This window comes from Tribolium madens, unplaced genomic scaffold (assembly GCF_015345945.1).
Source record: "Tribolium madens isolate multiple individuals breed KSU strain unplaced genomic scaffold, Tmad_KSU_1.1 Scaffold_91;HRSCAF=231;Tcas5.2_LG7, whole genome shotgun sequence".
Taxonomy (NCBI): Eukaryota; Metazoa; Arthropoda; class Insecta; order Coleoptera; family Tenebrionidae; genus Tribolium; species Tribolium madens.
In genome coordinates this window covers 1,424,949-1,452,806 of record NW_025401063.1, presented here as the reverse complement: position 1 = coordinate 1,452,806, position 27,858 = coordinate 1,424,949, and the positions used below count along the sequence as shown (strand labels likewise).

Here is a 27,858-nt window from a genome sequence, read left to right as displayed (position 1 = left end):
TAAAATAAATTAATCACACTAAATTACATATTTTTCTGTTTACGTAATTATTATTGTCGTTTTTTATTAATAATATTATTAATAATCTTTCAAGAGAACGAGCTTTTCGGTCAAATGTTCAAAAAAATCAGTTTGCCAATTTTTTTAGCTTGAAATAAATGCGATTCTGATTAGAAACACTCGAAAAAAAAACTATTTTTGATTTAATTTTGTATTTTTTATAGTAAAACATTACAAGAACAAAATGCTAAAAAAGATAAAAATCACATGATTTTCGACACAATTTGGTACATTTTCGGCTTATTTTCGAAAAAAAAAACCTCGAAATAAATGTGATTTTGGTTTAAAAAAGCACTCGAAAAGAAAAAAAATGTCATATTAACTTTTAATTTAGTGATGGTTACTTTAAATTGTTTTTTGGAAACCCTTTTTTTTCATCTCGTCGAGTCGCCCATGACTAGATTCCTATTGTTGCTATGGAAACGTAGTGAAGTATTTTTATGTAACTATGGTGACCAAAAAAAGCAGTTCAAGCCAGTGGCGGGTATTCAAATTTTTATGTTTTCTGAATCATTGTTTTACAAAAATAAAATGCCACACACAATTGCAATTTTTATTAATTTCTTGGAGAAATTAAAAATAAGTAAGTAGTTGAATTTTTTATTGAAACGTCAAATTTAAATTTTCTCAAGCTCTTTTACTCAGAAAATCGCAACAATCTAAAATTTGCTTTTATTTATTTTATCATTAATTCTGTGTGTTTTTAATTGTTTGTTTCAAGTCCTCAAAAATCCCTTTTTCCGTCCTTGGCGAGCCGCACATGTGACAATTTTCACATAGTTTCCATGGAAACGTAACGAAATATTCATGTAACCATAGCGACAAACAAAAAAAGTCAGTGTCGGGTGTCATATTTGTTTGAAAATATTTTTCTTCCAACAATGTTTTTTATATTGTCACAAATTGAGAATTTTTTTTCGTTTATTTTTAGTGTTTAGTGACTCACTTGAGATCCGGTCAAAATGACAGGTTTTTGGAGCCCTTCCAACATAAATGATAAAGCAGACGATGTGTACGCTAACGTGTCTGTGCCGTGAAGTATGACAAAACCGTCAAAATTGTGATAATTTTTCTAAAAAAAAAAAAAAATACAAAAAAATCACAAAAAATTCTATTTACCCCAATGTCGCTGGCAATTCGAATCCAATCTTTCGACGACATATTACTCGAGTCCAGCAACGAATTGTACTCTTTCAATTCATAAAAAACAACATCGTTTCCGATTTCGCTGAAACAAACCGTTTTTTTCTGAAAAAAACTGAAACTGAAAAAACTTACGGCAAAACCAGCTGATTGGGGGCCAAATCCCCCACGAATTTCCTCCCCAAAACCGGATCATGCATTTGGGAATGAAATTTCAGTTTCTCTAAAAGTTTATTCGGTGAGGGAGAGTACACTAAAAATGCACAAAACCGGAAATATCTCGTTCATTATTGACAAATTTGATAAAACTACCATTATTTTTGTTACGCTCCATTCCGATCGTCCCTCCGACGTAAATCACCAAAACTTTTCTCATTTCGAAACACTGCAATTGCACAATATTGGACGATAACACGAAGAAATTTCCTCCCAAATAAAATAATTATTACTGTAATAATTGAGATAAATGAATAAATTTGAATAAATTATATACAAGCACATGAAAGTAATTGCGTCACTGAAATTAGCTCTTGACACTTCGAACGCTTCTTATCGAGTGATTATTTCATTGAAATTTCAATTTAACATGCGGTTATCTGATTCGATTCGTGGTTCTTGCAAATGCCGGGTTTGTGATGCAATATTGATCAAAAACTCAAATTTGAAAAAAAAACATTTGTAAATATTTAAACAGTGGAGAATAATATATTATATCACAAGGTAGGAAGAGGTTATCACCAATAAGACCGGAGTTATTGGCAATAGACCACAGAGGGTGCCAAAAATCGACCAAAATCTCGACGATAAAGGGTGCCAAAAATCGACCAAAATCTCGACAAAAAAAATTGACCAAAAAATCAAAAATTTTTGGTTCTTATGAAAAACTAGTACTGTATGTGAAATTTACCGGACAATACGCCTGTACAAACCGTTTTGACCTAGGACTCGTAGTTTTTGAGATATTATTTTTTTATGAAAAAAAATAAAATGGCTCTGTACCCGGAACCATAACCCGGAGCGACTTCCGGTTTGCGCCAATAAATAGATAATTTCAAGCTACTTTTAATGTTTTTTAGCTCTTTGCTCTAAATCTTATAGTTTCGTAGAAAAACGCGTTTAAAGTTTCACAATTTTTACAATTTTCACTTTTTGAACGGCGATTACGGCCAAACTATTAGACTTAGAGCAATCAGTCCAACTCCATCGTAATCAGCGTAAGAAAATCTATCGATTGAGGCCAAAGCCAAGTCGATATCTCGCAAAAAATTTGAATTTTTAAACGCCGATTACGGCGAAACTAAAAGAGATAGCGCAAAATAATTGGGAAATTCGTAATTAGCGCGTCAAAATCTATCGGATAAGATAGGTTTAAATTGAATCTGAGACATGTTCAAAAACACTAGTTTTTAAGGGGGGGGTGTTAACAATTTTTTCGTTTTTTTTATTTTGTAAATTGCGGCAAAACTGTGTCTCAATGACGTAACATTTTGACGTAAACCTATGTAAAATGTTCCGGGGAATCGATTGGCGTCAAGAAAACTGTAAAATTCGTAGTAGTTTTGAAGTTATAGTCGGATTTAAATTTTCGATATTTTTGACTTTATCAGAAATTTTCTCGATAACTATTCATCGTAGAGCACTGAACTTTTTAATATATGATAGAAAATTAAATTTTCTTTCCAACGGTACTAAATATAAGGGATTGTTGCCAATAAGTTCGGAGTTATTGCTAATAGAGCGCTCCGGGTGCCAAAAATCGACCAAAATCTTGACAAAAATCCAAAAAAATTTTAACTTTAAAATTGATCCATTTTACGTTTTTTACATTTCTAGAGGTCCTAAAGACTCAAATAACTGCATAAAATGTTATTGGATCAAGTTTCAAAAATTTTGAATTTTTTGAGTTTTTGAAGGTGAGCGGCAGTAAAATCGTAAAAATAATCAATTTACCTTAAGTCGTAAAAACGGTTGAAATATGGTTTTCTAGACTTAAAATTACGCGGTAAACACGATGTTCTGAGTCTTATAATTTCACTAAACACGCATCGTACGAAATAGTATATTATATCACAAGATGAGAAGAGTAGTGAAATAGTATATTATTCAAGGAGTGAATAAGTTGGCCATTTCTCACAAGTTTAATACTATAATTTTTTAACTTAAACTTCAATATAATATAATATTTATTATATTTCATTTCCTTTTTTTTGCTCCACAGTTAAAGTTTGTAAACGGCTGAGAAAAGTACAAAATCTTGAACACAATTAGAAAAATGTATTTATTATTTATTTCACATCTAGAATTTATCACATCATTAATTTTGGTCATTGAAACACTGATTGAGAACATCCAACAATTCCTGCGCCGACTTTGCCCAAGTTGAGGAAAAGTTGGCAAAATGTTGGCATTTAATCCCCCAACTGCAACTCGAATTCCCCTGGAATGTGTTTTTGAGCCTATTATCCAACACTGTGACTTTTTTCGAAACTTCAATCAACTCCATTCTGAATTTATGTAAAGTTTTTTCAGCCGCGAATCGACCGAGGAAAAACCCTGAAACGAATTTAATTTCATCACAGGTTAAACAAACAATTTAATTATCTCCAACGAGTTAATAAATTATGTCGATTGGCGAGGGATTTGTTGCACGCGAGGAGAAACAAACAACGGAAACGTCAAAAATAGATATTTTTTTTCGAAAATTGATTTTTACCTCCAACCACCGCGAAGAACGCCACCGTGAGGATGAAGCTGCAGCACAGTCTTTTGGTGACGAATTCCGACGTCGCGTTGGAGCTGCGACTCGTCTCGACGCTCAAAATTCGCTGCATTTTGCGGGAAAGACACTACAAGGGCCCCATGTCGACTGCGTGGTGGTCGGGGTGGTAGTGAACACCGGTTATTTTCGCCACGACAGTTATTTTTATTTTCGTGAATTTTCACACGTGTGGGGGAAAGCGCGGAAAATATAGCTGACGTGAGAGGCAATTCATTCCAAGTGTCATTCCCGGTTTATTTTAAAGCGTCACAACCTGTTTTACGAGACAAATTCCAACAAAAACGAGCATTTTATTTGAAAAAAAAATTGTTGGCGTATTTTGGGTTGCATAACCCAAAGTTGCACCTTTTCACCTTATTATTGATAACACAGTATAATTGCACAATTCAGTTATCAAAATTACAGTTTTTCAATGGCATACATGCAGTAAACAGATTAATTATTAAAATACAAAAATAATCGAAAAAGTAGTGTATTTTGGGTTGCATACACAACAAATGAATCTCTTAAATTACAAAATTGTTATTAATAAATTAATAATAAATTACATTACCTTAAGTTCATCAATAGTGTATTTTGGGGTGCATATACGACTTAATTAGTTATGAAACCAAAATTTGTGTTATGATTGAAAGAAATAAAACAATAAGTATTTTATTAAAAAAATATTTTTGACGTATTTTGGGTTGCCTGCACCACAATATCGATTTTATTGTTTTAAACCTAATGATTTGTAAATAAATTGTGTAATTCTGCTGTTTTAATGTAATTCTAGCTTTCTGATAAAAATCTGATACTAATTAAGTCTATATTTTATAATAAATCTAGTTAAAATTAAATGATCAGTATTTTGGGTTGCGTAATTAATTAATGAATTAGTTTACTTCCTAACTATTTTATATCTATTATTAATAATTAAATTTCACAGTTATGTTGTATTATTGGCATATGGACAATTTATGTAACTACTAATTCATCAATTTTTGTATTGTATTTTGGGTTGCATACACAATAAATGCAATTTGACTTTTTGACTCTAATATTTGCAACAGAATTGTACAGTTTTGTTACATTATTTAATTTCAATGTCTTAATAACAAAACTGTTATAATAATAACAAATATTATAATATTTTGCATTACATTAAGATTATCAGTTTAATAGTGTATTTTGAGTTGCCTACACACCAATATTAATTTTATTGTTTTTAACATTATGATTTGTAAATAAATTGGGCAATTTTAGCATTTTAATATAAATTTGTTATTAATTAAGTCTATGTTTTGTTATAAATGTATTTTCAAATTAAATACTCTGTTTTTTTAGTTGCATATTAATTACTTAAATATTTTACTTCTCAACTTTTTTATTTTTATTATTAATAATTAAATTGCACAGTTATGCTGTATTGTTGACATTTTATTTTTTTTGCAACTATTCGATAAAGATTGAAATAAATCGCTAAAAATTTTAGAGTGTATTTTGGGTTGCATACTCACGAATTGCAATTTGACTTTTGACCCTGATATTGATAATTAAGGTATGCAACTTTATTATTATTCTAATCTCTTAATAACAAAATTGTTATAAAATATAAATAGGCAATCACTGTAACTACTAATTCACCAAATTTTTGTCTTGTCTTTTGGGTTGCCTACTCTACTTAATTATTATAAAATTTAGAATTTAGTGCCTTTTGCTTTATAAATAAGCAAAAATTAAACAAACTGTTTTATTTAGTCATCACTGCACCATGTCTATTGTTTTATAAGAGTATTAAAATTAAATTAAAATAATTTAATTGAATTTTGTGGCGTATTTTGGGTTGCCTACGCGATCGTTTTGCAAAAGGTAAAAATAAGCTCGGTGGTGTTTTCGTAATTTTATTAAGCGATACAACGACCAACCACAACAACATTGCTTGTGCTCAAAGTATAAAATTATTTGTGTACAAAATTTGTCCCTACTTAACATTTAGACACAAAAAAAATAAAAAATCAACAAAGTTTAGGCAAAAATTTGAGCAAGATCCAAGTACTTCTTAATAGAAAAACATCAAATAGCGGTGTAACAAGTATCGAAAATAGCTCAAGCATTTTCCTTCATATCACAATACGTGTAAAAAGTCACTAAACTCCTCTACAGTGATTTTACGTATGAAAAATATTTATTTGGCAGCAGCTTTAGTTATAAGCAAAGTACATTATCACTGTTTTTCGTTGAAAAAATTGGAATGAACTTTGGTAATAAAAAAAATAGTCATTTCAAACAAAAACCAAGACCGTTAAAAACTAGAAAAAACCAACAATCTCAACCAAGAGTATTATTTTGACAAAATTACCAACATGTGTAACAAAATCAAGACAAGGAGGCCACTTTGACGCCCTTGCTCTTCGTCGATGTCTTATAAGGGGGCTTCAACCCGCACGATTTGGGCACATTGGGGATGCACTTCAACACACCCTGAAACCCCGTCCTGCCCCCATGCGTTGGCACTGTTTGCGTCGTCTGATGCACCAAAATCTCCTCCAAATCGCACTCCCTGTAAAAGGTTTGCGACTCGGCTACAGTTGGCTAAACCTAAAATCCCTACCTCGCATTCTCGAGAAACTCCCCATACAACTTGGCCGGAATCTGACTCGGCTTCTCCGTCTTATCAACAAACAATTCCGTCTCACGATTATACAAATACAAGAAATCATTCAATTGTTTTGCAACCACAGCCGCCCTATCCTTATAATCCAAACTCTGACTCGGTGTCTATAACACACTATTACCAACCTTGACACACTTAAACCCCTACAAACCTTGACTTGGTATGGCGTACGCAGATAACTTGATGCTTTTTGTAAAAACTTCAAAACGATTTCCATGTGATCCTCCTGATCCGGCCCTGCTGAAATCCTCCTCAAAACACACCCCAAATAATGACTAAATGTCTTCCGAGTTTCACTTTGCCTAAAAAAAAAAAAAAACTCAATAAAAAACAAACTGACATTTACTCAATTTACGTCATTTTTTTCCCACTCCTCAACATATCCATTACTTGTTTACGTAACTCAATCGAACGTCCCTCTTTGTGGATTTTTTGAGGTGCCAATGATTGTCGATGACCTTGACTCAATTGACGTTCGTAACGATCTTGACGCGCCAATGACGAACCTTAAATTTCGAAAATTTAAAACACGAGACATGGACGAGTATTACAAACCTGTATGACTATCCAATGAGAGATCGCGTTTCCGGTCCAATGAACTATATCTCAAATTCGATTTATCCATGAGTTTTGTATTCACCGGAGCGTCCGGAAAAAAATGAGTGTAGAGAAGCAAGTTGTAGTTGTGGGCACCGGAAAGGTTATAACTGGTGTAGGAGTTGTTGTTACCGGAAATCGGAATTCCGGTGGCCGGATCTAAAATTTGACAGCTGTCATTTTTTTTTTTCAAAAATTGGAAAAGTAGGCGGTCACGTGATAATAGTTGTTGTAAATTTATTGGTAAGGTCACATGATAGAACTTAACCAATTACTTGTGACACGTGATCTCCATCAACCAATTAAAAACAACTCAAAGTATTAAATTTCTCAAATAGTTTGATACTTGTTAAAAGTTGATCACGCGATTTTATGAAACGTGTTTTCGACTCTTATACAATTTGACAGTTGGCACATTTTTTTTTAAGTTCAAGTCACGTGACTGCAATTAACCAATTAACTGTGACAGATTGATGACACGTGATATCGATCGACCAATTGAAACAACCATAACTCGAGACAGTTGATCACGCAATCTAATCATAAAATTTTAACAAGATTTTTCGTTATATTTTTAGGTCACGTGATGGTAATTATGCAATAAAAATTACATTACTTTTTTTTGTTAAAAATTTGACAATGTATTTTGGGTTGCATATGAATTGCAATTTGACTTTGATAACAGTATTATGCAACTGTGTTGTATTATTTAAATTCTAATTTTTTCATAACAAAATTGTTATAAAAAATAAATAGACAATTCCTGTAACTACTAATTCGTGTATTTTGGGTTGCATACACAAGAAATGCAATTTGACTTTTTGACTCTAAAATTAGCAACAGAATTGTGCAGCTTTGTTACATTATTTAGTTTCGATGTCTTAATAACAAAATTGTTATTAATAAATTATAATATTTTACATTACATTGAGTTCATTACTTCAATTGTGTATTTTGGGTTGCCTACCCAACAATATTAATTTTGTTTTAAATCTTATTATTTGTAAATAAATTTGGCAATTTATGCCTTTTGATATAAATTAAGTCTATGTTTTGTTATAAATGTATTTTAAAATGAAATACTCTGTATTTTTGGTTGCATACTAATTACTTAATTATTTTACTTCTCAACTTTTTTATTTCTATTAATAATAATTAAATTGCAGTTATGCTGTATTGTTAGCATTTTATTTTTTATTGCAATTATTCGATAAAAATTAAGAGTGTATATTGAGTTGCATACACACGAATTGCAATTTGACTTTTGACCCTGATATTGATAATTAAGATATGCAACTGAATTATTTTTCTAATCTTTTGATAACAAAATTGTTATAAAAAATAAATAGACAATCACTAACTACAAATTCACCAATTTTTGTCTTGTATTTTGGGTTGCCTACCATATTTAATTATTATAAAATTTAGTGCATTTTGTTTGATAATCATGAAATATTCAAATAGAATATTTTTAGGTCACGTGATGGCACTTGACCAATCACCATCAACCAATAAATTATTTTAACAGTCATGCCAACACTTAAAAAACAAATTACCTAAATATTGCGAATATTTCGTCCAACTGTCAACAGCCGGAAAAATTCTCACAAAGCCACCTCTTCGTTCAAATTGACATTTGGCCAATTTAATGACTCGTGTTTCTTCGGGTGTGAGAGTTAAAGCACTCGATGATAACCGATCACCATGCATTGAAGAATTCTTTCTCGGTAAAGTACTACTCAAACCATCGGCCGAATGAACTCTTCGACACTAAAACGAAAAATAAAAATCCCTAAAGGACACAAAAATCCCCATACATGTCCAAGTTTGACACGACTACTTGATTTAATACTGGCCGAAGTGAGACTATTCGTCGTCGGTCTTAAAATCGGATCAACGCCGGGGATTCCCACAAGTGTCAAAAGATCGGACAACATGGCCGATTTTAATCGCACATCGAGGGGGCTGTCGCACCCCAATGACGGCGATAAATTCACTTCCAAAAGCCACGGTTTTAAATTCGCATCGATCAAAATATCAAATCCGTACAATTCTGCAAAAAAAAATCAATTTCTCAACCAAAAAATAAAAAAAAATTCCACTCACCGAAACAGTTGTTCGGATTCGGAACAAACATTTTACACGCTGAAATAATGGAATTCGCCGATGCCAGAATGGCCTTAATGACCAAATCCTCGACTTGTGACATTAAAATCGCCGTATTTTTACCCTCGGCTTTTAAATGTCGCAAAAGGGCACTCAAAGTCCATTTGTGGCCCACATTTTCGGCACTTGGGTCGTCCGATCTACGATTTTTTTTTTATGACTAATGAGAATTTTATCATTTGAGTGGTTTCGTGTGTGTTTTTGATTTAATCAAGTCGAGCACGAGAGTGAGTCATGAGTCAAGAAAAAGATTTATTTCATCGAGAATTGAGGGGAAATTTGTCGCGTGGATTTGTAACACGAAAGTTCGATATCTCGCGTGGGAAAGGTTGCAAGTGGTGTTTTATATTTTTCATTAAAAAAGTCGATTTTTTGCAATTCATTGTATGATGAAAGGTGACCTCAAAAAATTGCTACACGAGATGTAATTAGCGATTAGTGGCGTGCCTAATTTGAATAAAAAATTACAGTCAATTACATAGTGACACAAAAATTGTACCATGTGGTCCAGGTGATAAATAAATTTATGTCAAAAATATGGTTTGCAACTTTTTGTTAAAAGTAGGGTTTTTGTTATTTTCCGAAAAAAAATAAAGACTTTTTGTGTTCAATTTTGGTTATAGTAAAAAAAAATGTTTTAATTACTATTCAATGCAGCCAACTTACTCTCAAATAACAAAATTATTTAATGTTCATATAATTATAGATTTCATAAATAAATAAATTTACAATTTTTCGTTTTTTTTTAACCAAGGAATTTTTAATCGAAAATTTTGAATTATTAATGCAACTAATTACAGAATTAGAAACTTTGGACGATTTTACATAATAACAATAATTTTGATTAAATTTGACCTTGAAAAAATACAAATGCTCTTATCGATAAACGCTTTGATACTTAAAAAAAAATACAATTGTTGGACGATATCTCGAAAACTGCTACTGATAATAAAAAATGAATTACATATTCGGAATCCTTGGATAATTTTGCATAAGGAAAGTCAAAATTCGGTTCACTTTTTTAATATTTAGTGAGAAAAAAATTTAATATTCTAGAATCGGACCAGATTTTAGAATATTAAGTTTAGAAAAAATTGCTAAATTTTGTCCGATATCTCGAAAATTATTAGTGACAAGTAAAAACTAATTAAATAATTTTTGGACGATTTGACATCAATCATTTTGATTCAATTTAATGATTTTTGTGGCCTTGAGAAATTATAATTTCAACACTTGACCAGAAACGGTTTGACGAATTTCATAAAATTTTGGCCAAAATCTCAAAAACTATTAAAAATACATAAAAACCATTTACATATTCGAAATCCTTGGTAAATTTTACACAAGAAACATCTAAATTCAGTTCAATTTTTGATTTTTATGTGAAAAAATTACATTCTAACACCAGACTGGAAGATTTCAGAAAATTTTAGAAAAAAATGTTAAATTTTGGCCGATATCTCGAAAACTACTACTGATAAGAAAAAACTAATTACATATTCGTAATTCTTGGATGATTTTGTATAAGAAAATCAAAATTCGCTTCAGTTTTTTTGATGTTGGTGACTGAAACATTAAAATTCTAGGACCAGCCTAGATTTAAGAAATTTTAGAAAAAAAATTGCTAAATTTTGGCCAATATCTCGAAAACTATTAGCAACAGGTAAAAATTAAATAAATAATTGAAATCCTTGGACGATTTTACATCAAGAATGTCTCATTTTGATTCAATTTAATCATTTTTGTGGCCTTAAGAAATTATAATTTCAACACACCAGAAACGGTTTGAGGAATTTCATAAAATTTTGGCCAAAATCTCAAAAATAGATAAAAACCAGTTACATATTCGAAATCCTTGGTCAATTTTACACAAGAAAAATCTAAATTCAGTCCAATTTTTTGATATTTATGTGACAAAATAAAATTCTAACACCAGACTGAAAAATTTCAGAAAATTAAAAAAAAAAGTGTTAAACTTTGGCCTATATCTCAAAAACTACAAATGTTAGGAAAAAAATAATTACGTATTCGAAATCCTTGGATGATTTTATGTAAGAAAATCAAAATTCGGTTCAATTTTTTCTATTTTGGTGACTGAAAAATTAAATTCTAGGACTGTCCTAGTTTTCGAAAAAATTGCTAAGTTTTGGCCAATATCTCGAAAACTACTAGTGATAATAAAAATCTAATTACATATTCGGAATCTTTGGACAATTTTACATAAAGCAAAAAAGAAAAATTGTGATTCAAAATAACAATTATTATGACCTTGAAAAAATATAGTTCAAACATTTGACGAATTTTACAAAAAAACATTTCGGTCAAAATTCAAAATTAATAATAGACAAAAAGTGATTACATATTCAAAATCCTTGAACACTACTATGAAAAACAAAAAAAATCATCTAAACACAAATCGATTTATTTTAAAACAAACGAAAAGATTACGTTATTTCGTAATTATTTTTCTTCACTCATAAATCACATGTGGCAAACAAAAACATCAATTTCGCAGCATTGAAAATATTTACTTGAAACTAATTTGTTGTAAAACTACGAAAATAATCGATGCCAACGACATGACTAATCCAAAAACCACATTTCCTCCCAACAGGAAATAAATTAATTATTAATTTAGTCAGTTGGGAAGAAAAATTACGTATGCATCACGGAAATAAACATCATAATTAATCCCTCGAATGTAGGTGATACAAGAGGCGACCAAAAGCCACCGAGGGCATTAAAATATCTATTTATTCAAGTGATAACAACAATTTATCAATCATACTTACTTGACATAATCACTATGATACTTATTTATGCTATAATTACACAGATGCATACAGGGATTCCACAGCTGTTTATGACTAGAATCGTATTTGACAGTTGCAAATCTGACTAAACCTTCTTCATAAATATAAATAAGCAAAGGATCAAATGACGTAACAGCGACATATAATCGCAAATCACATTTATGACCAGCGACAAGTAATGGTCGCGATATATATTTAGCCACAACGACTGGTTCTTCCAGAGGCACTTGATTTGGTGTTTCAACAATAAAAATCCCTAAAATTTTGATTTAAAAACACTAAATACAGGCTGTTCCGTCTAAACTCCACATTAAAAGTATTGGGAGTTGGAATAATCATATTTGTTTGCAAATTGGTACTTAGCCATAATGTATTAAGTCCTCCTAAATGAAAATATTTTCAAGATGGCGGCACTTCCGCTTATACCGGAAGTCGGTCTTAACTTTCTTATTTTAAATGGAAAGCTATATTTTTTACTGCGTTTTTGGATTAATCGGGTTATTTTAAGGGAGTTTTCATCAGCTTTCCCTATACCCAAATTTAGCCGTTTGAGTTTTTCAAAAAATTTTGGTTCTGCACCTTCCAATTTAAAAATCGGTAACTCTGCCATTTTTTTAAATTTTGAATTCGTTTTTTTGGCGTTTGAAAGAGAAAGTTTAGATCTTTCTTCCGGTGTTTTCAAATTTTGAAAAAAAAAAATTAACAAACTATAAAATTTTAAGGTTACTTTTGTAATAATTCAAATACCCATAACTCAAATTTTCCAAATGAAATACCCCAATTTTTATTTTACTAAATGGAAGAGAATTTAATTCTGCATCGATCTGTATTAACATTCCCTATACTAAAATTTAATAATTTTTAAGTTATGGTGACTTTTTGTTAAGACTGTCGAAAATCTATTACTAGTCACACCCATTTTTGCATAGTTTGCTATGGAAATCAAAAATGCCAAAATTGTTTCTCAATAAACGTCGACAGTGACTTATTATTTAACAAATAGTGCCAAAATATGGAGAGTCAAAACTACTCAAACTTAGATTTAATTAATTTATTTTGTATTTATGGAGAGTGTAACAAAATTATGATGTCGTTCATTAAACAAAAATAAATTTTTCTCACTTGTTAGCTTTAAAAAATGATCGCAATAATAATTAAGTTTGCATAACTTTGATTCTTCATATTTTGGCACAATTTGTCAAATAGTAATTTACTGTTGACGTTTGTTTAGAGAAAATTTTGACATTTTTGATTTCCATAGCAAACTATGTGAAAATAGGTGTGGCTAGTAGTAAATTTTCTGTAGTCTTAAAAAAAAGTCCACTTAAATATTATTAAATTTAGGTATAGGAAATGTTAATACAGATCAATGCACAATTAAATTCTCTTCTATTTAGTAAAATAAAAATTGGGATATTCCATTTGAAAAAAGTGAGTTATGAGTATTTGAATTGTTACAAAAGTAACCTTAAAATTTTGAGATATGTTATTTTTTTTCAAAATTTGAAAACACCAGAAAAAGGATCTAAGCTTTCTCTTTCAAACGCCAAACAAACGAATTCAAAATCTTAAAAAATGGCAGAGTTACCGATTTTTAAATTGGAAGGTGCAGATCCAAAATTTTTTGAAAAACTCAAACGGCTAAATTTAGGTATAGGGAAAGCTGATGAAAACTCCCTTAAAATAACCCGATTAATCCAAAAACCCACTAAAAAATATACCTTTCCATTTAAAATAAGAAAATTGAGACCGACTTCCGGTATAAGCGGAAGTGCTGCCATCTTGAAAATATTTTCATTGAGCAGAACCTAAACAATTATGACTATAGACAAAATTTTAGATAAATATTATTGTTAGAACTCCCAAAACTTCTAATGTGGCGTTTTGACGGAACATCCTGTATATCAAACCCCTCACCTCGTCCCCTACTCGACGCCACTGGCTTCACAATCCACGGCCCCTTGATTCGATGATGTGTCGAACACAATTCACCAAATTCAGTTGGCATTACAAAAGTTTGTGGAATAAAATCGAAATGTTTGTAGCCTTTGCAATGTTGCATTCGTTCGATATTTTTATATAAACGATCTTTTCGTGTCAATTCATAGGAACGTGGAAAATGATTGACTCGTTGATGGGGGGCTAAAGATCTTAAAGCACCCGGTTTTGGATGTGAACCCGTCCATAATAAATTAAAATCGGATGAATTTGGTGGAACTTCAACAATTCCATGACATTCTAATAATTTTGAAAGGAGTTTTGTTTCGGCTTGAAGTACTTTATAAGTGATGTGAAGTTTATGACCGGGTTTTTCTTGTATGGATTTTTGAGTGCAATTCGCCAATGCTGAACTTTTAAATACGAGAGTTGCATGACGATTGCCTAGAGTGCCGCCGAGGAGCCATGTGTCGGGGGGCACTGTCGGTTCTTGCGTTATCACTTTGCTAAGTTGAGAAATAAATTCTTCATTGAAGTGGAATTAAGGGGAATTTAGGAAAGACCAAAATTGTTCAGGACACTGTATTTCCGAAAGAAAGCTTTTTAGAATGTGTGGTTGCAATTTTTTGCAATATTAAGAAAACATCCTGTATAACAACAAAAATCTAAAATTAGGTGAAAACGTGAAAAACTTCTTTCTAAATTGGATTTTTAGAGGGAAAATCGCGTGAGAATCATGATTGCGTTCTTCTACAAGTAGTTTCCGTGATATTTTGTCGATTCTTGTTAGTTTCCGGGCGAAATCCGGGTAACCGGAGCACCTCGAAATCAACAGTTTCTTCCGTAAAATGAATAAATTTTAATAATCGACAAAATTTACTTTTGTTTACCTTGTAGAAGCCATAATTTTCAATAAAAAAGTCGAAAAATGTTGATTCTAAAACAGAGATTTTTCATAAATTTTGGTCAATATCTTGGAAACTATTGATTATTAATCAAAAAAAAAAAAACACAAAATTTGATTTTGCATAAAAAAACTCTAATTTCGTTTAAATTTAATGACTATGAAGTCCGATTTGACAAATTAAAAAAAATATATAACAATTTTAACAAATTTCTCGAAAAATAATAAAAATAGGCATATACTGTATACATATTCGGAATTCTTGCACATTTTCGCTTCGGAAAAATTAAATTTCAATTCAATTTGGTGATTTCTATGGCCTTGAAAAAAAATTCCTTACTACTTTTTTTGTCTGATATAATTTTTTTCAATTCTTTTTTTAAATTAAACATAAGGTTAAATAATTACAAAAAACCTTGAGTGATACCTGTAGCAACACAAGTATTTGAAAAACCCGATTTCTTTCCCTACCGAGCCGCCCATGTCAATATTTCCTATGGTTGCTATAGAAATGCACTGTAACCATGGAAACGAAAAATAAAAAACGTCATAGTAACAATAGAAAATTCAGTCCAGTGGCGGGTGGTTAATTTTAGGTAAATTTTTCACCACTTAAAAAAAGACAAATGAGTTGTTTTTTGATAGTAAAATGCCATTACTTTGAAAGATAGGGTGTTTTTAGAAAAAAAAACATGCTATAAGCATTTGAAAAAGATTATAATTCTACAATTTAATCAATTTTATAAAAAACAGGAATTTGGAAAATTTTTTCGAAAATGATTAATAATAGAGACACGTATTCAAATCCTTTGAAATTTTGCTTACGAAAAATCTATTTTCGGTTAAAAACACAAAAAGTCGAAAAATGTTGATGATTCTAAAACGGAGATTTTTCACAAATTTTGGTCGATATCTTGAAAACTATTGATTATTGACCAAAACTAATCACAGAATTCGATTTTGCATAAAAAAACTATAATTTCGTTTATATTTAATGACTTCATATTTCATAGCCAATTTGACAAATTAAAAAAAAAGAACAATTTTAACAAATTTCTCGAAAAACATTAAAAATTGGTAAATACTGCATATTTATTCGAAATGCTTGCACAATTTTGCTTATGAAAAATACAATTTCAATTTAATTTGGTAATTTCTATGACCTTGAAAAACAATTTCCTTACTACTTTTTTTGTCTGAGATCATTTTTTTAGTTGTCCTTTCCAAGTAAAATAAGGTTAAATGGTACAAAAAACCTTCAATATCAACACAAGTGTTTGAAAAACCCTTTTTTCTTTCCCTACCGAGCCGCCCATGTCAAAATTTCCTATGGTTGCTATAGAAATGCACCGTAACTATGGCAACGAAGAATAAAAAACGTCATAGTAACAATAGAAAATTCAGTCCAGTGGCGGGTAGTCAATTTTAGATAAATTTTTCACCACTTAAAAAAAGACAAGTGAGTTGTTTTTTGATACAAAATATCATTATTTAGAAATACAGAGTGTTTTTTGTAAAAAAAAAACATGTTATAAACAGGAATTTGAAGAAATATCTCGAAAATGATTAATAGAGAAAAATTAGTCACGTATTTGCAATCCTTTGCCAATTTTGTTTAAGAAAAATCTATTTTCGATTCAATTTCTCGATTTAAGTGACCTTGATAAATTGACAAGACAAAAAATTTGAGTAAGGATGTTTGATTTCTGTGACCTTGAGAGTCGAATTGTCTTATTTTATTCGATTTTTATAAATTTTGAACCATAATTGTAAAAAAAATGTTGAGTACGGTCCTGGCGCAACAAAACACACTCGTAATCCATTAATCTCAGTGCAAACATTACGTCACATCAGACTCAATAAATCACTGAAACGTCTAATTAACCGACAAATTTAATTCATTTCGGCCAACTTTGATGCAATTTAAAAAAACTTTGAATATAGTAGGCGACGTTACGAACAGTTGCCTATCGAACCCTCGCCTACTACACTTTTTTTCTCTATGAATTATCGATTTTAAATCACAATAAGTGATAAAAGATTCAATTTTCATTCCTTAATAACGAAAAAAAACTTTCCGTTTATCCAAATTCCAGTCACGATTATTTTTACGAATTCAAAAATGCGACATCACGATTTTGCACCCAAATATAGCCACAATTTTACGTGTCTTTGGACAAATTAGGAAAAAAACCGTTACAATCGATTGCACAAGAGAAAGTTACGAGTTTTTGTCCCCTCGACCATAAATCTAGGCCTAGAAAACAGTAAACCTGAACAAATTTGGTTTTTCCTGTCGCAAACACCAAAAACCTTTGGTCGGACGCCGCAAGGGGGCTGTCGAAAAGCATGCACTGGGACGAGGCATTGTCAAGGGAGTCTTCGGGGAAGTCGGGGGGGCGCCAGGAGAACACGATAGGCTTGGACGCGATACTGGAGACACACTGAGCGTGAAAAGGCCCCCACGGCCCCAAAACTCACCGATTTAACTCAACGTGGGGCAACTTGAGCGACTCCGAGCTGCTCGCACTCGAGCTTGATATCTCGTCGGCGGTGTCTCCGATGCTTCGTTCCATCTTGCTTGAGTAACTGAAACTGAAGAACGAAAAAACCACAAAAATTAGGTTAGACTTTCGGACAAATATGGGCATGATTTTTAAATGAAACTGGCGAAAGTGTGACACAAACTTGACTATTTGTACTCACATTTGGGTCCGTTACGCCGAAAATTACTTATTCATAGTATTTTGGATGATTCAATTTCACTTCAAATTTTGCACTTTTCAAAGAGACGCCATTTTGTTTATTTTTTCAAAACGCGGCCGGTAATGCAGAGAGCACACCTGTCAAAATTGCATTACATAACCTCAAAATGTCGCTTTTTAGCCCCCGTTGGTTGCGGAATTTCATCAGAAGACACACGAACCAGATCCCCGAAGACCGGGCCTTCGTGTGGAAACAACGCCTGTCCCTGTTCTACATGTTTGTCTCGTGGAACGCGTTCGGTTTCGTCTTGTACCAAGTCTACAAGGGGAACTCCGATTGGGCCCGAAAATACAAATCTGAGGAGGAATTGGCCCTAACTCCGGGTAAATACACACTTATTAATAAAATAAAGCGTTTATTTGTGTCTTTAGCACAACAGTGGGCCCGCACCTTGGGCATCAAGGAGGCCAAAGTGATGCGAGTCTCAGGCCTACAAGTCACTAAATACGAAATCAATGAAGCGATACAAGAATAAATAATCACATTTGATAGAATTAATACAAAAAGGAACATTTTATTGACCAGTCACAGCCCCATTTCTACTACTCCTAAACTTCTCCATTTCGACGAGCAACGCCGACCTGTAGGTCTCATACCGCATCACAATATTCTGCAACTCTTGCTTGTAAAGCCGCGTCAACATTCCATTGTAACAGTCCAAGTCTTGCAACCGGAACATGTCCCATTTCAATTTATGGTCCAAATCGGGACTCGCTAAAAACCCCAAATAAATCACCAAAAAAAACATCATCACACTTTACCATTAAAATAGACGTTGAGCCAATGGGGGATCTCCTCCAAGAGGTAGGGGTTCGCCGGCACTAGGACGCTGTGGGGCTGGTAATGCGTCGTCCTCGGGGGGTTGAAATACCGCACCTCCGGCTGGTAATTGTAACAAGGCACGAGACAGGGGTGCTCGTATTGAGCTTGTTTCGTAATGTGACTGCAATTAAATTAATTTGAATTGAGTTGAATTTGGGGGGAAACGAACTTGACGTAGTAAATGCCGTAGATGGGGGAGTGGACACATTGCCATCCCGTGGGGAGGCCCTCGCGCTCCAAGGGGTGCGACCAATGGGTCGTTTTCGTGTTGTGGTCGATGTAGTATTTGCGACCGCGGAGGGTGTAGTCCACGGACCAGCCGGGGGGCAAAGGGAGCTCCTCAGATTGATCTAAAATAAAACGAGGTGTATAGTTGGTTGCCTAGTTAACTACGAGTTTTTTAATTAAAATTGAACAAAATTCGATATATTTTGGTGAAAAATCAATGCATTGTTTTTAAAAAGATGTTTACAGGTAATAATAATGATTATTGTGCAAAAAAAAAGTTTTGGGTTAGGCAACCAGTCATTCAATGTGTATGATTGCTTGCATACTCACAAATTGTAATATTAATTTTTTAATAAAATTCAATGCACTATTGTAATAAATAATTAAAACGAGGTGTTCCACACAATGTTACAAACTTTAAAAAAAATTGCCGATATCTCAAAAACTATTACAAATAGCTAAAAACTAATCAATTAGTTGAAATAAATTTGATTCAATTTGTTGATTTTTGTAACTTGAGCAAAAAAATACACAAGTGTGTACAATGGGTTGCATGCACAAATAGGTCAAAAATTGAAACGTACTTAATTTTTTGTGAAAAGCAACGAAATAAGGAGTTATAAAAATTAATAAATAAGAAAACGCCTCAAAATAATATTAATTAAAAATATTCTAAGACTAGGCAACCCATTATACGACTCAAATTGAGTACCACGTATAATTAGTTGCATAACTGATTACATTTTTATTATTGTAAATAGTAAAATTGATTTATTTTCGTAAAAAAATCAATAAATAACTGAAAATTTATCTTTAAGACACTGTCGGTGGATCAGGCAACCAGTTATACAGCCAAACACCTGTTAAAAAAATTTTGAAAAAAATTGAAAAATTCCCGACACAATCCAACAAACTATATAAGATGGTTAAAAAATAATGATATAGCAAAATCATCCAATTTGTTGAATACTGTGATTTTAGAAAAAAAAATTAGAGACGCCTGCATGGTGGGTTGCATACACAAGAACTTCTAAAAAATTAAATAACCCCTAAATTTTTAACAAAAAGCAACAGAACAAATAAATTATAAAAATTGATAAATAGAAAAACGTGTCGAAAACAATAAAAATAATAATTTCATTAATTATAAATAAAAATGTCTGTGACCCTCATTTATAATTAATTCAATAATAATGTAAATTTTTATTATGGTAAATAAAAATAAAAAAGTAAAAAAAATAGAAAAATCGATTCAGTTGTAGATAAAACAACAATAAATAATTGAAATTTATCAGTAAAGATTCCCCAAAGGCAATAATAACAATTATTTCATAATATTTAAAACACACATTTGCTGGATAGGCAACCAATTATACAGCAAAACACCTGTCAAAACAAAATAAGAATTAAAAAAAAACTGAAAAATTTGAGAAAAAATCTCAAAAACTATTATAAAACTAATAATACAGCCAAAATCCCCAGACAAGTTTCCATCAACATATCAAAAAGTTCAACTTGTTGATTCCTGTAATTTTAGAAAAAAAATAGAGGCGCATACATAGTGGGTTGCATACACAAAAACTTCTAAAAAATTAAACAATCCCTAAATTTTTTAACAAAAACCAACAACAAAACAAATAAATTAGAAATATTAATAAATAGAAAAACGTCTCTGAGACAATAAAAATAATAATTTCAATAATAATAAAAAAAATGTATATGACCACCATTAATAATTAATTAAATAATTATCCAAATTTGTAAAGTTGTAAATAGAAAAATTTGTTTTCATAAAAAAACAAATTATATTTAAAGTTAATCAACACAAGACGCCCCAGAGTCAATAACAATGATTATTTGTTAAAATATAACACATTTTGTTTGCGGGTTAGGAAACCAGTTATACAATCAAACACCAGTCAAAAATAAAAAAAAAAACAAAAAAATCGGAAAATCCTGGACAATATCGCAAAAACTAGTATACATAATTAAAAACTAATCATATAACTGAAACCCCAAGGCAAGTTTACGTTAAAATATCAAAAAGATCGTTCCAAAAAAAGAGTGTATAATGAGTTGCATACACAACTACTTCAAAAACTGAAAAAATTGCATAATTTTTAACAAAAAGCAGCAAAACAAATAATTGTAACAATAAATCAATAAGAAAACGTCTCAAAAATATTAAAACAATTATTGTCAAAAAATAAACCTTAAGCCAGACAATCGTGTATAATGAGTTGCATACCCATCAATTTTATAATCATAAATCACAAAATTCACTCCACTTTCATCATAAAAATAACAACAAATAATTGAGATTAATCAATAAAAATGCCCCAAAGGTAATAGTAACGATTATTTGATTAAAACATAACTGTGTTTGAGGACTAGGCAACCAATTATACACCCAAATACCTGTGCTGCTCTCATTGCGCCCCAGAGAGTGTCTCAAATGATGTGCAAGCGATTCCCCATAAGTCATGCCCTGTAGCGGATTAGAGTACCGTTCAGCCCCCGCATTGCTATAAATGGGGGTCGTGTCTTGGTTTTTATGTGCCCCATCAGTGTTTTGATAAATCGGCGAATTCCGATTATTATAATTGTTATCTTGAGTGTTTAATGGATAGATTTGATCGATTTCGACGTAATTCGCATTCTGTAATAAAAAAAACTCGTTAAAAACCCCACTCTGGGGGGCCCTAATCACCGAATTGTCACTGTAAGAGGCATTGAAATGCTGATTCATGTAGATGTGTTGGGGGGCCACTGCCGAGCTGGGGGTATACAGCGAATTGTTCTCATTGGTGGACAAATTCGCGAACCTGGTGGCCAAATCCGGGACCGAGGAGCTGGGGGTGTACTTCCCCTGGTGGGCCCCCAACCCCGAGCTGATGATAGTCTTCTGGTTCCCGAACTTCTGCACGGTGATGCTGCTCTGGTTGGCCCCCCTGGTGAGGCTCGCGGGCAGCGATTGGCGCCCCTGGCTCGAGAGGCGGCGCTTGGGCTCCGTGGTCCACACGTTGATGACTGCGAAACGGGTTTGAGGTTAGGCGAAAAGTGTCAAAGTGACTCACTTGGCATTTCGGGTGGGGTGTCTTTTTTCACGTATTTGCCAACAACCCCTTCCTTGATCGTTTTCAAGTCCTTGTTTTTGCGCGAGAGCATGGTCAGGTGGTAGGCTATTTTCGGGCGAAGTGAGGGGGCTAGTCGGTGGAGGTGTCTCAAGCGATGGATGGGACGTTCAAGTTCGCTGATTTCATTGCAGGATGGTTTGGAGGTATTCGTGTCTTGTCATGGGGGTTATCACTTGTAAACACTGCATTTTGGTTGTAACAGAAATTCCATTGTTTACAAATTCACATCACCAGATAAGGGGCATGCGCATGGGGTGGATGGGTGGGGGGACATTCCATCGTGTATTTTGGGTTGACTAACGTTCAGGGGATTTTTCAAGATTTTTTTTATTTTTCGTTCTCAGTTTATTATTATTTATAATATATAATATTATTTAATAGTAACAGTAAGTATTCAAAGAGCGCATTTCTGCGTGTAGTATATGCAACATTTTTTCTACCCTGTCAGTACATTTGAAGTTAAAAATTTTGACAAATTTTGGCCCATATCTCGAAAACTGTTACATAAAGAAACTCTGATTTCGATTCAATATAATAATTTTTGGGGCCTTAGAAAATTATAATTCAAACTTTTGACGAATTTTGGTCAAAATTTCAAAAACTATTAATAATTAGTAAAAACCAATTACATATTTAGAATTCTTGGACAATTTTGTCTAAGAAAAATCGGAATTCGGTTCAATTTTTTAATTTAAGTCACCTTGAAAAATTAGAATTTTAGCACCGATCTAGAAACGATTTTACAAATTTTAGAAAAAATTGCTAAATTTTGGTCGATAAACAAAATCTAATTACATATCCGGAATCCTTGGACCCTTTTGCATAAGAAAAAGTTACTTTTCGTCCAAATTGTTAATTTCTGTGAAAAAATAAAAATGCAGGTCTTGTCGATGAATTTTGGTCGATATCTTAAAAACGACTAATGATAAGAAAAAATTAATTACATATTCGGAATCCTTGGATAATTCTGCATCAGAAAATCAAAAATCGGTTCATTTTTTTGATTTTGGTGACTGAAAAATTTTAGGACCGGACTAGATTCAGGAATTTTAGAAAAAAATGCTAAATTTTGGCCGATATCTCAAAAACTATTAGCGACAAGTAAAAACTAATTAAATAATCAAAATCCTTGGTTGATTTTACATTGAGAATCTCTCATTTTGATTCAATTTAATGTTTTTTGTGGCTATGAGGAATTATAATTCGAACACTTGACAGGAAACGGTTTGACAAATTTCATAAAATTTTGATCTAAATCTCAAAAACTATTAATAATAGACAAAAACCAGTTACGTATTCAAAATCCTTGGTCAATTTTACAGAAGAAAAAATCTAAATTCAGTTCAATTTTTTGATGTTTATGTGAAAAAATAAAATTTTATCACCAGACTGAAAGATTTCGAAAAATTTTAGAAAAAAATGTTAAATTTTGGCCGATATCTTAAAAACTACTAATGATAAGAAAAAAATAATTACATATTCGGAATACTTGAATCTTTTTGCATAAGAAAAATTTACTTTTTTTCCAAATTGTTAATTTTTGTGACCTTGAAAAATTAAAAATATAACTCTTGTCAATGAATAATTTAACAGTTAAAAAAATGACAAATTTTGGCTGATATCTCGAAAACTACTAATGACAAGAAAAATCTAGTTACATTTTCGGAATCCTTGAATAATTTTGCATCAAAAATCTCTAATTTTGATGCAATTTAATGATTTTTGTGGCCTTGAAAAATTATAATTCGAACACTTGACCAGAAAAGGTTTATCAAATTTCATAAAATTTTGGCCAAAATCTCAAAAACTATTAATAATAGACAAAAACCAGTTACGTATTCAAAATCCTTGCTCAATTTTACTCAAGAAAAATCTAAATTCAGTTCAATTTTTTGATTTTTATGCGAAAAAATAAAATTCAAACATCATCTAATGATAAGAAAAAACAAATTGCATATTCGAAGTCCTTGAATCTTTTTGCATAAGAAAAATTTACTTTTCGTCCAAATTGATAATTTTCGTGTCCTTGAAAAATTAAAAATATAACTTTTGTCACTGAATAATTTGACAGTTAAAAAAATGACAAATTTTGGCCGATATTTTGAAAACTAATAATGATAAGAAAAAAACAATTACATATTCGGAATCCTTGGATAATTTTACACAAGAAAAATCTAAATTCAGTTCAATTTTTTGATTTTTATGTGAAAAAATAAAATTCCAACAACAGACTAGAAAATTTCAGAAAATTTTAGAAAAAAATATTAAATTTTGGTCGATATCTCAAAAACTACTAATGATAAGAAAAACTATTTAGATATTCGGAATCCTTGAATCTCTTTGCATTAGAAAAATTTACTTTTCGTCAAAATTGTTAATTTCTGTAACCTTGAAAAAATAAAAACATAACTCTTCTCAATGAACAATTTGACAGTTAAAAAAATGAAAAATATTAATGACAAGTCAAAATTAATCAAATAATCGAAATTCTTGGGCGATTTTACATCATGAAAAATCTAAATTCAGTTTAATTTTTTGATTTTTATGTGAAAAAATCAATTTCTAACACCAGACTAAAAAAATTCAGAAAATTAAAAAAAAATTGTTAAATTTTGGCCGATATCTCGAAAACTACTAATGATAAGAAAAAACTAATTACATATTCAGATTCCCTGAATCTTTTTGCATTAGAAAATTTTACTTTTCGTCGAAATTATTAATTTCTGTGACCTTGAAAAATTGAAAATATAACTCTTGTCAATGAATAATTTAACTGTTAAAAAAATGACAAATTTTGGCCGATATTTTGAAAACTACTACTGACAAGAAAAAACTAATTAGATATTCGGAATCCTTGAACAATTTTGCATCAAAAATCTCTAATTTTGATGCAATTTAATGATTTTTGTGGCCTTGAAAAATTATCATTCGAACACTTGATCAGAAACTGTTTGAGAAATTTAATTTTAAAATTTTGGCCAAAATCTCAAAAACTATTAATAATAGATAAAAACCAGTTATATATTCGAAATCCTTGGTAAATTTTACACAAGAAAAATCTAAATTCAGCTCAATTTTTTGATTTTTATGTGAAAAAATAAAATTCTAACGCGAGACCAGAAAATTTTATAGAAAATTTTTTTAAATTTTTGCTGATATCTCGAAAACTACCAATGATAAGAAAAAAAAATAATTACACATTCGGAATCCTTGAATCTTTTTGCATAAGATAATACAATTTCGGTTGAACTTTTTTGATTTTGGTGGCTGAAAAATTAAAATTCTAGGACCGGCCTAGATTTCAGGAATTTTAAAAAAAATTGCTAAATTTTGGCCGATATCTCAACAACTATTAGTGACAAGTGAAAAGTAATTAAATATTCGAAATCCTTGGTCAATTTTACATCAGAAAAATCTAAATTCGGCTCAATTTTTTGATTCTTATGTAAAAAAATAAAATTCTAACACCAGACTGGAGGATTTCAAAAAATTTTAGAAAAAAAAATTAAATTTTGGCCCATATCTCGAAAACTACCAATATTAAGAAAAAACTAATTTTATATTCGGAATCCCTGAATCTTTTTGCATAAGAAAAATTTACTTTTCGCCCAAATTGTTGATTTCTGTTACCTTGAAAAAATAAAAATAAAACTCTTGTTAATAAATAATTTGACAGTTAAAAAAAATGAGAAAATTTGGTCGATATTTTGAAAACTACTACTGATAAAAAAAAGCTAATTACATATTCGGAATCCTTGGATAATTTTGTACAAAAAAATTAAAATTCTTGGACTGGCCTAGATTTCAGGAATTTAAGTAAAAATTGCGAATTTTTGGCTAATATCTCGAAAACTATAAGCAACAAGTAAAAATTAATCAAATAATCGAAAACCTTGAATAATTTTACATTAAAAATCTCTTATTTTGATTCAATTTAATGAATTTTGTAGCCTTAACAAATTATAATTTCAACACTTGACCAGAAACGGTTTTTGACGAATTTCATTAAATTTTGACCAAAATCTCAAAAACTATTAATCATAAATAAAAACCAGTTACATATTCGAAAACCTTGGTCAATTTTACACAAGAAAAATCTAAATTCAGTTCAATTTTTTGATTTTTATGTGAAAAAATAAAATTTTAACACCAGACTGAAAGACTTCAAAAAATTTCAAAAAAAATTTTAAATTTTGGCCGATATCTCGAAAACGACTAATGATAAGAAAAAACTAATTACATATTCGGAATCCTTGAACAATTTCGCATTAAAAAAATCTAATTTCGGTTCAAAGTCTTGCTTTCTGTGCTCTTGCAAATTTTTTTGAAATTTTCGCATATTCAGAACCCTTAGACAATTTTGGTTACGAAAAATTAGTTTTCGGTTTAATTTCAGAAAAAAAAATCTCAATAAATAAAAACCCTCCCCAATTGCAGGCCTCTGTGGGGTGGTGGTGGGCCACCCCCTCGACACGATCAAAGTCCGCCAACAGAACTTCGGCACCAACCTCTTCGTGGCGATTTCGCGCACCTTCCGTCACGAGGGCCCCCCCGGCTTCTTCAAAGGGATGCTCTGCCCCCTGCTCACCATCGGCCCCTCCAACGCCATCCTCTTCGGCGTCTACGGCAACCTCCTGCACCTCACCCTCGACAATTACCAACCTCGCAAAATCTCGCACACCGACTGCGAAGCCCTAAGACACGTCTTCGTCGCCGGGACGGTGGGGGGCTTCTTCCAGGCGATCTTCGTGTGTCCTGCTGAACTGATCAAGACGCTGATGCAGATCAGGACGGGGGGCGGGGGCTCCTGGCGGAGGCACTCCGAGGTGGCTTACAGCGGGTCCATCGACGCCTTCTTCGGGATTGTGCGGGACAGGGGGGTTCGGGGGCTCTTCAGGGGGTTTGTCCCCATGGCAATCAGGTGGTTGTGGTTTTTATTTTATTTAAGTTGGCAAACATGCACAAATTCAAACAATCCTAACCTCAATCTTTCCGAAAAATTATTTTTTCAAGTAAATGTGCCCCCCAAGTAGGAAAAAATCATTAAAATTAACAACGCAATTAACAAACGTGCAGATTTTTCTCATTTTTGATGTGATTTAAATTTGTTTTGAGTGACATTAATGACACTTAGTGTGTGAATCGGCCTTTAAATTAAAGAGGCGTTTAGAGTTTTATAACCTAAAAAATATATTTTAATAATAAATAATTGGGATTTTTTTTTCAGGGATGTCCCCACTAGTGGGTTATATACTATGACCTACGAAGCCCTAAACTCGTACTTTGAGCAATGTCATGTGCCCCTGATGCTGAAACAGACCATTGCTGGGGGCGCAGCAGGGGTGGCGTCTTGGATCTTTGTGATTCCTTTTGATGTGGTGAAGTCCCGGATTCAGGCCGATAGCTACAATCACCCTGTATATAATGGAATGTTGGATTGTTTCTACAAGTCGTATCAGAAGGACGGTTTAGGGATTTTTTTCAAGGGGGCTCCTGCGATTATGTTGAGGACTTTTCCGGTGAATGCGGCACTGTTTGTGGGTTATGAGGCTGTGTTAAGACATCTGGAATAAATCACACGTGACTTACCGTAATTTTTTTTAATGTGAAATAAGGGAAATTCAAAAGGGCGGATTTTGGCCCTTATCTCGAAAACCATTACTGATAAGGGAAAACTGATTACGTAGTTGGAATCCTTGGGCGATTTTACATAAAGAAACTCTGGTTTTGATTCAATATAGTAATTTTTGTGGCCTTGGAAAATTATAATTCAAACATTTGACGACTTTTACGAAAGATCAAACATTTTGGTCAAAATTTCAAAAACTGTTAATAATAATTAAAAATTA

General features: G+C 31.8%; 5 protein-coding genes across 10 annotated transcripts in view; 2 read left to right on the top strand and 3 right to left on the bottom strand.

Annotated features, from left to right (window-relative positions):
* The window catches only part of LOC123010915 (L-asparaginase), a 3,602-nt gene extending 1,711 nt beyond the window's left edge, over positions 1–1,891 (bottom strand). Inside the window, exons 1-5 of the mRNA XM_044408102.1 lie at positions 1,703–1,891; positions 1,516–1,651; positions 1,339–1,456; positions 1,180–1,288; positions 1,007–1,132 (exon numbers count right to left, since the gene is read on the bottom strand). Of these exons, the coding sequence (XP_044264037.1) occupies positions 1,007–1,132; positions 1,180–1,288; positions 1,339–1,456; positions 1,516–1,579 (417 nt within the window). The 5' untranslated portion in view covers positions 1,580–1,651; positions 1,703–1,891. The remainder of the gene's footprint in view (positions 1–1,006; positions 1,133–1,179; positions 1,289–1,338; positions 1,457–1,515; positions 1,652–1,702) is intronic.
* A 1,571-nt stretch (positions 1,892–3,462) lies between these two features.
* On the bottom strand, positions 3,463–17,910 carry LOC123012056 (tubulin polyglutamylase TTLL5). 6 transcript variants are annotated; one of them, XM_044409833.1, is made up of 14 exons: positions 17,763–17,910; positions 17,538–17,651; positions 17,370–17,489; positions 14,132–14,658; positions 12,194–12,470; positions 9,342–9,541; positions 9,053–9,288; positions 8,792–9,005; positions 7,194–7,394; positions 6,994–7,144; positions 6,790–6,940; positions 6,576–6,742; positions 6,324–6,524; positions 3,463–3,756 (listed from the first exon to the last, which is right to left on the bottom strand). In XM_044409833.1, exons 2-13 carry the CDS (start codon positions 17,630–17,632, stop codon positions 6,341–6,343), a joined length of 2,523 nt encoding a protein of 840 aa, XP_044265768.1. In that variant the 5' UTR covers positions 17,633–17,651; positions 17,763–17,910; the 3' UTR covers positions 3,463–3,756; positions 6,324–6,340. The 6 variants fall into 6 exon arrangements, with proteins under 6 accessions (XP_044265768.1, XP_044265769.1, XP_044265767.1 ...); XM_044409834.1 differs by having other exon boundaries at positions 6,328–6,524; XM_044409832.1 differs by lacking the exon at positions 3,463–3,756 and adding an exon at positions 5,850–6,273.
* LOC123012059 lies at positions 17,889–18,990 on the top strand. Its single transcript, XM_044409839.1, has 2 exons — positions 17,889–18,145; positions 18,194–18,990. Exons 1-2 carry the CDS (start codon positions 17,929–17,931, stop codon positions 18,295–18,297), a joined length of 321 nt encoding a protein of 106 aa, XP_044265774.1. The 5' UTR covers positions 17,889–17,928; the 3' UTR covers positions 18,298–18,990.
* LOC123012057 (protein salvador homolog 1) lies at positions 18,161–22,284 on the bottom strand. The gene is made up of 6 exons (XM_044409836.1): positions 21,950–22,284; positions 21,583–21,902; positions 21,291–21,531; positions 18,814–18,994; positions 18,584–18,765; positions 18,161–18,536 (listed from the first exon to the last, which is right to left on the bottom strand). The coding sequence occupies exons 1-6, from the start codon at positions 22,038–22,040 to the stop codon at positions 18,337–18,339; spliced, it is 1,215 nt and encodes a 404-aa protein (XP_044265771.1). The 5' UTR covers positions 22,041–22,284; the 3' UTR covers positions 18,161–18,336.
* On the top strand, positions 21,911–27,696 carry LOC123012058 (solute carrier family 25 member 45). The gene is made up of 3 exons (XM_044409837.1): positions 21,911–22,152; positions 26,447–26,930; positions 27,237–27,696. The coding sequence occupies exons 1-3, from the start codon at positions 22,104–22,106 to the stop codon at positions 27,580–27,582; spliced, it is 879 nt and encodes a 292-aa protein (XP_044265772.1). The 5' UTR covers positions 21,911–22,103; the 3' UTR covers positions 27,583–27,696.
* Positions 27,697–27,858: the final 162 nt, after the last annotated feature.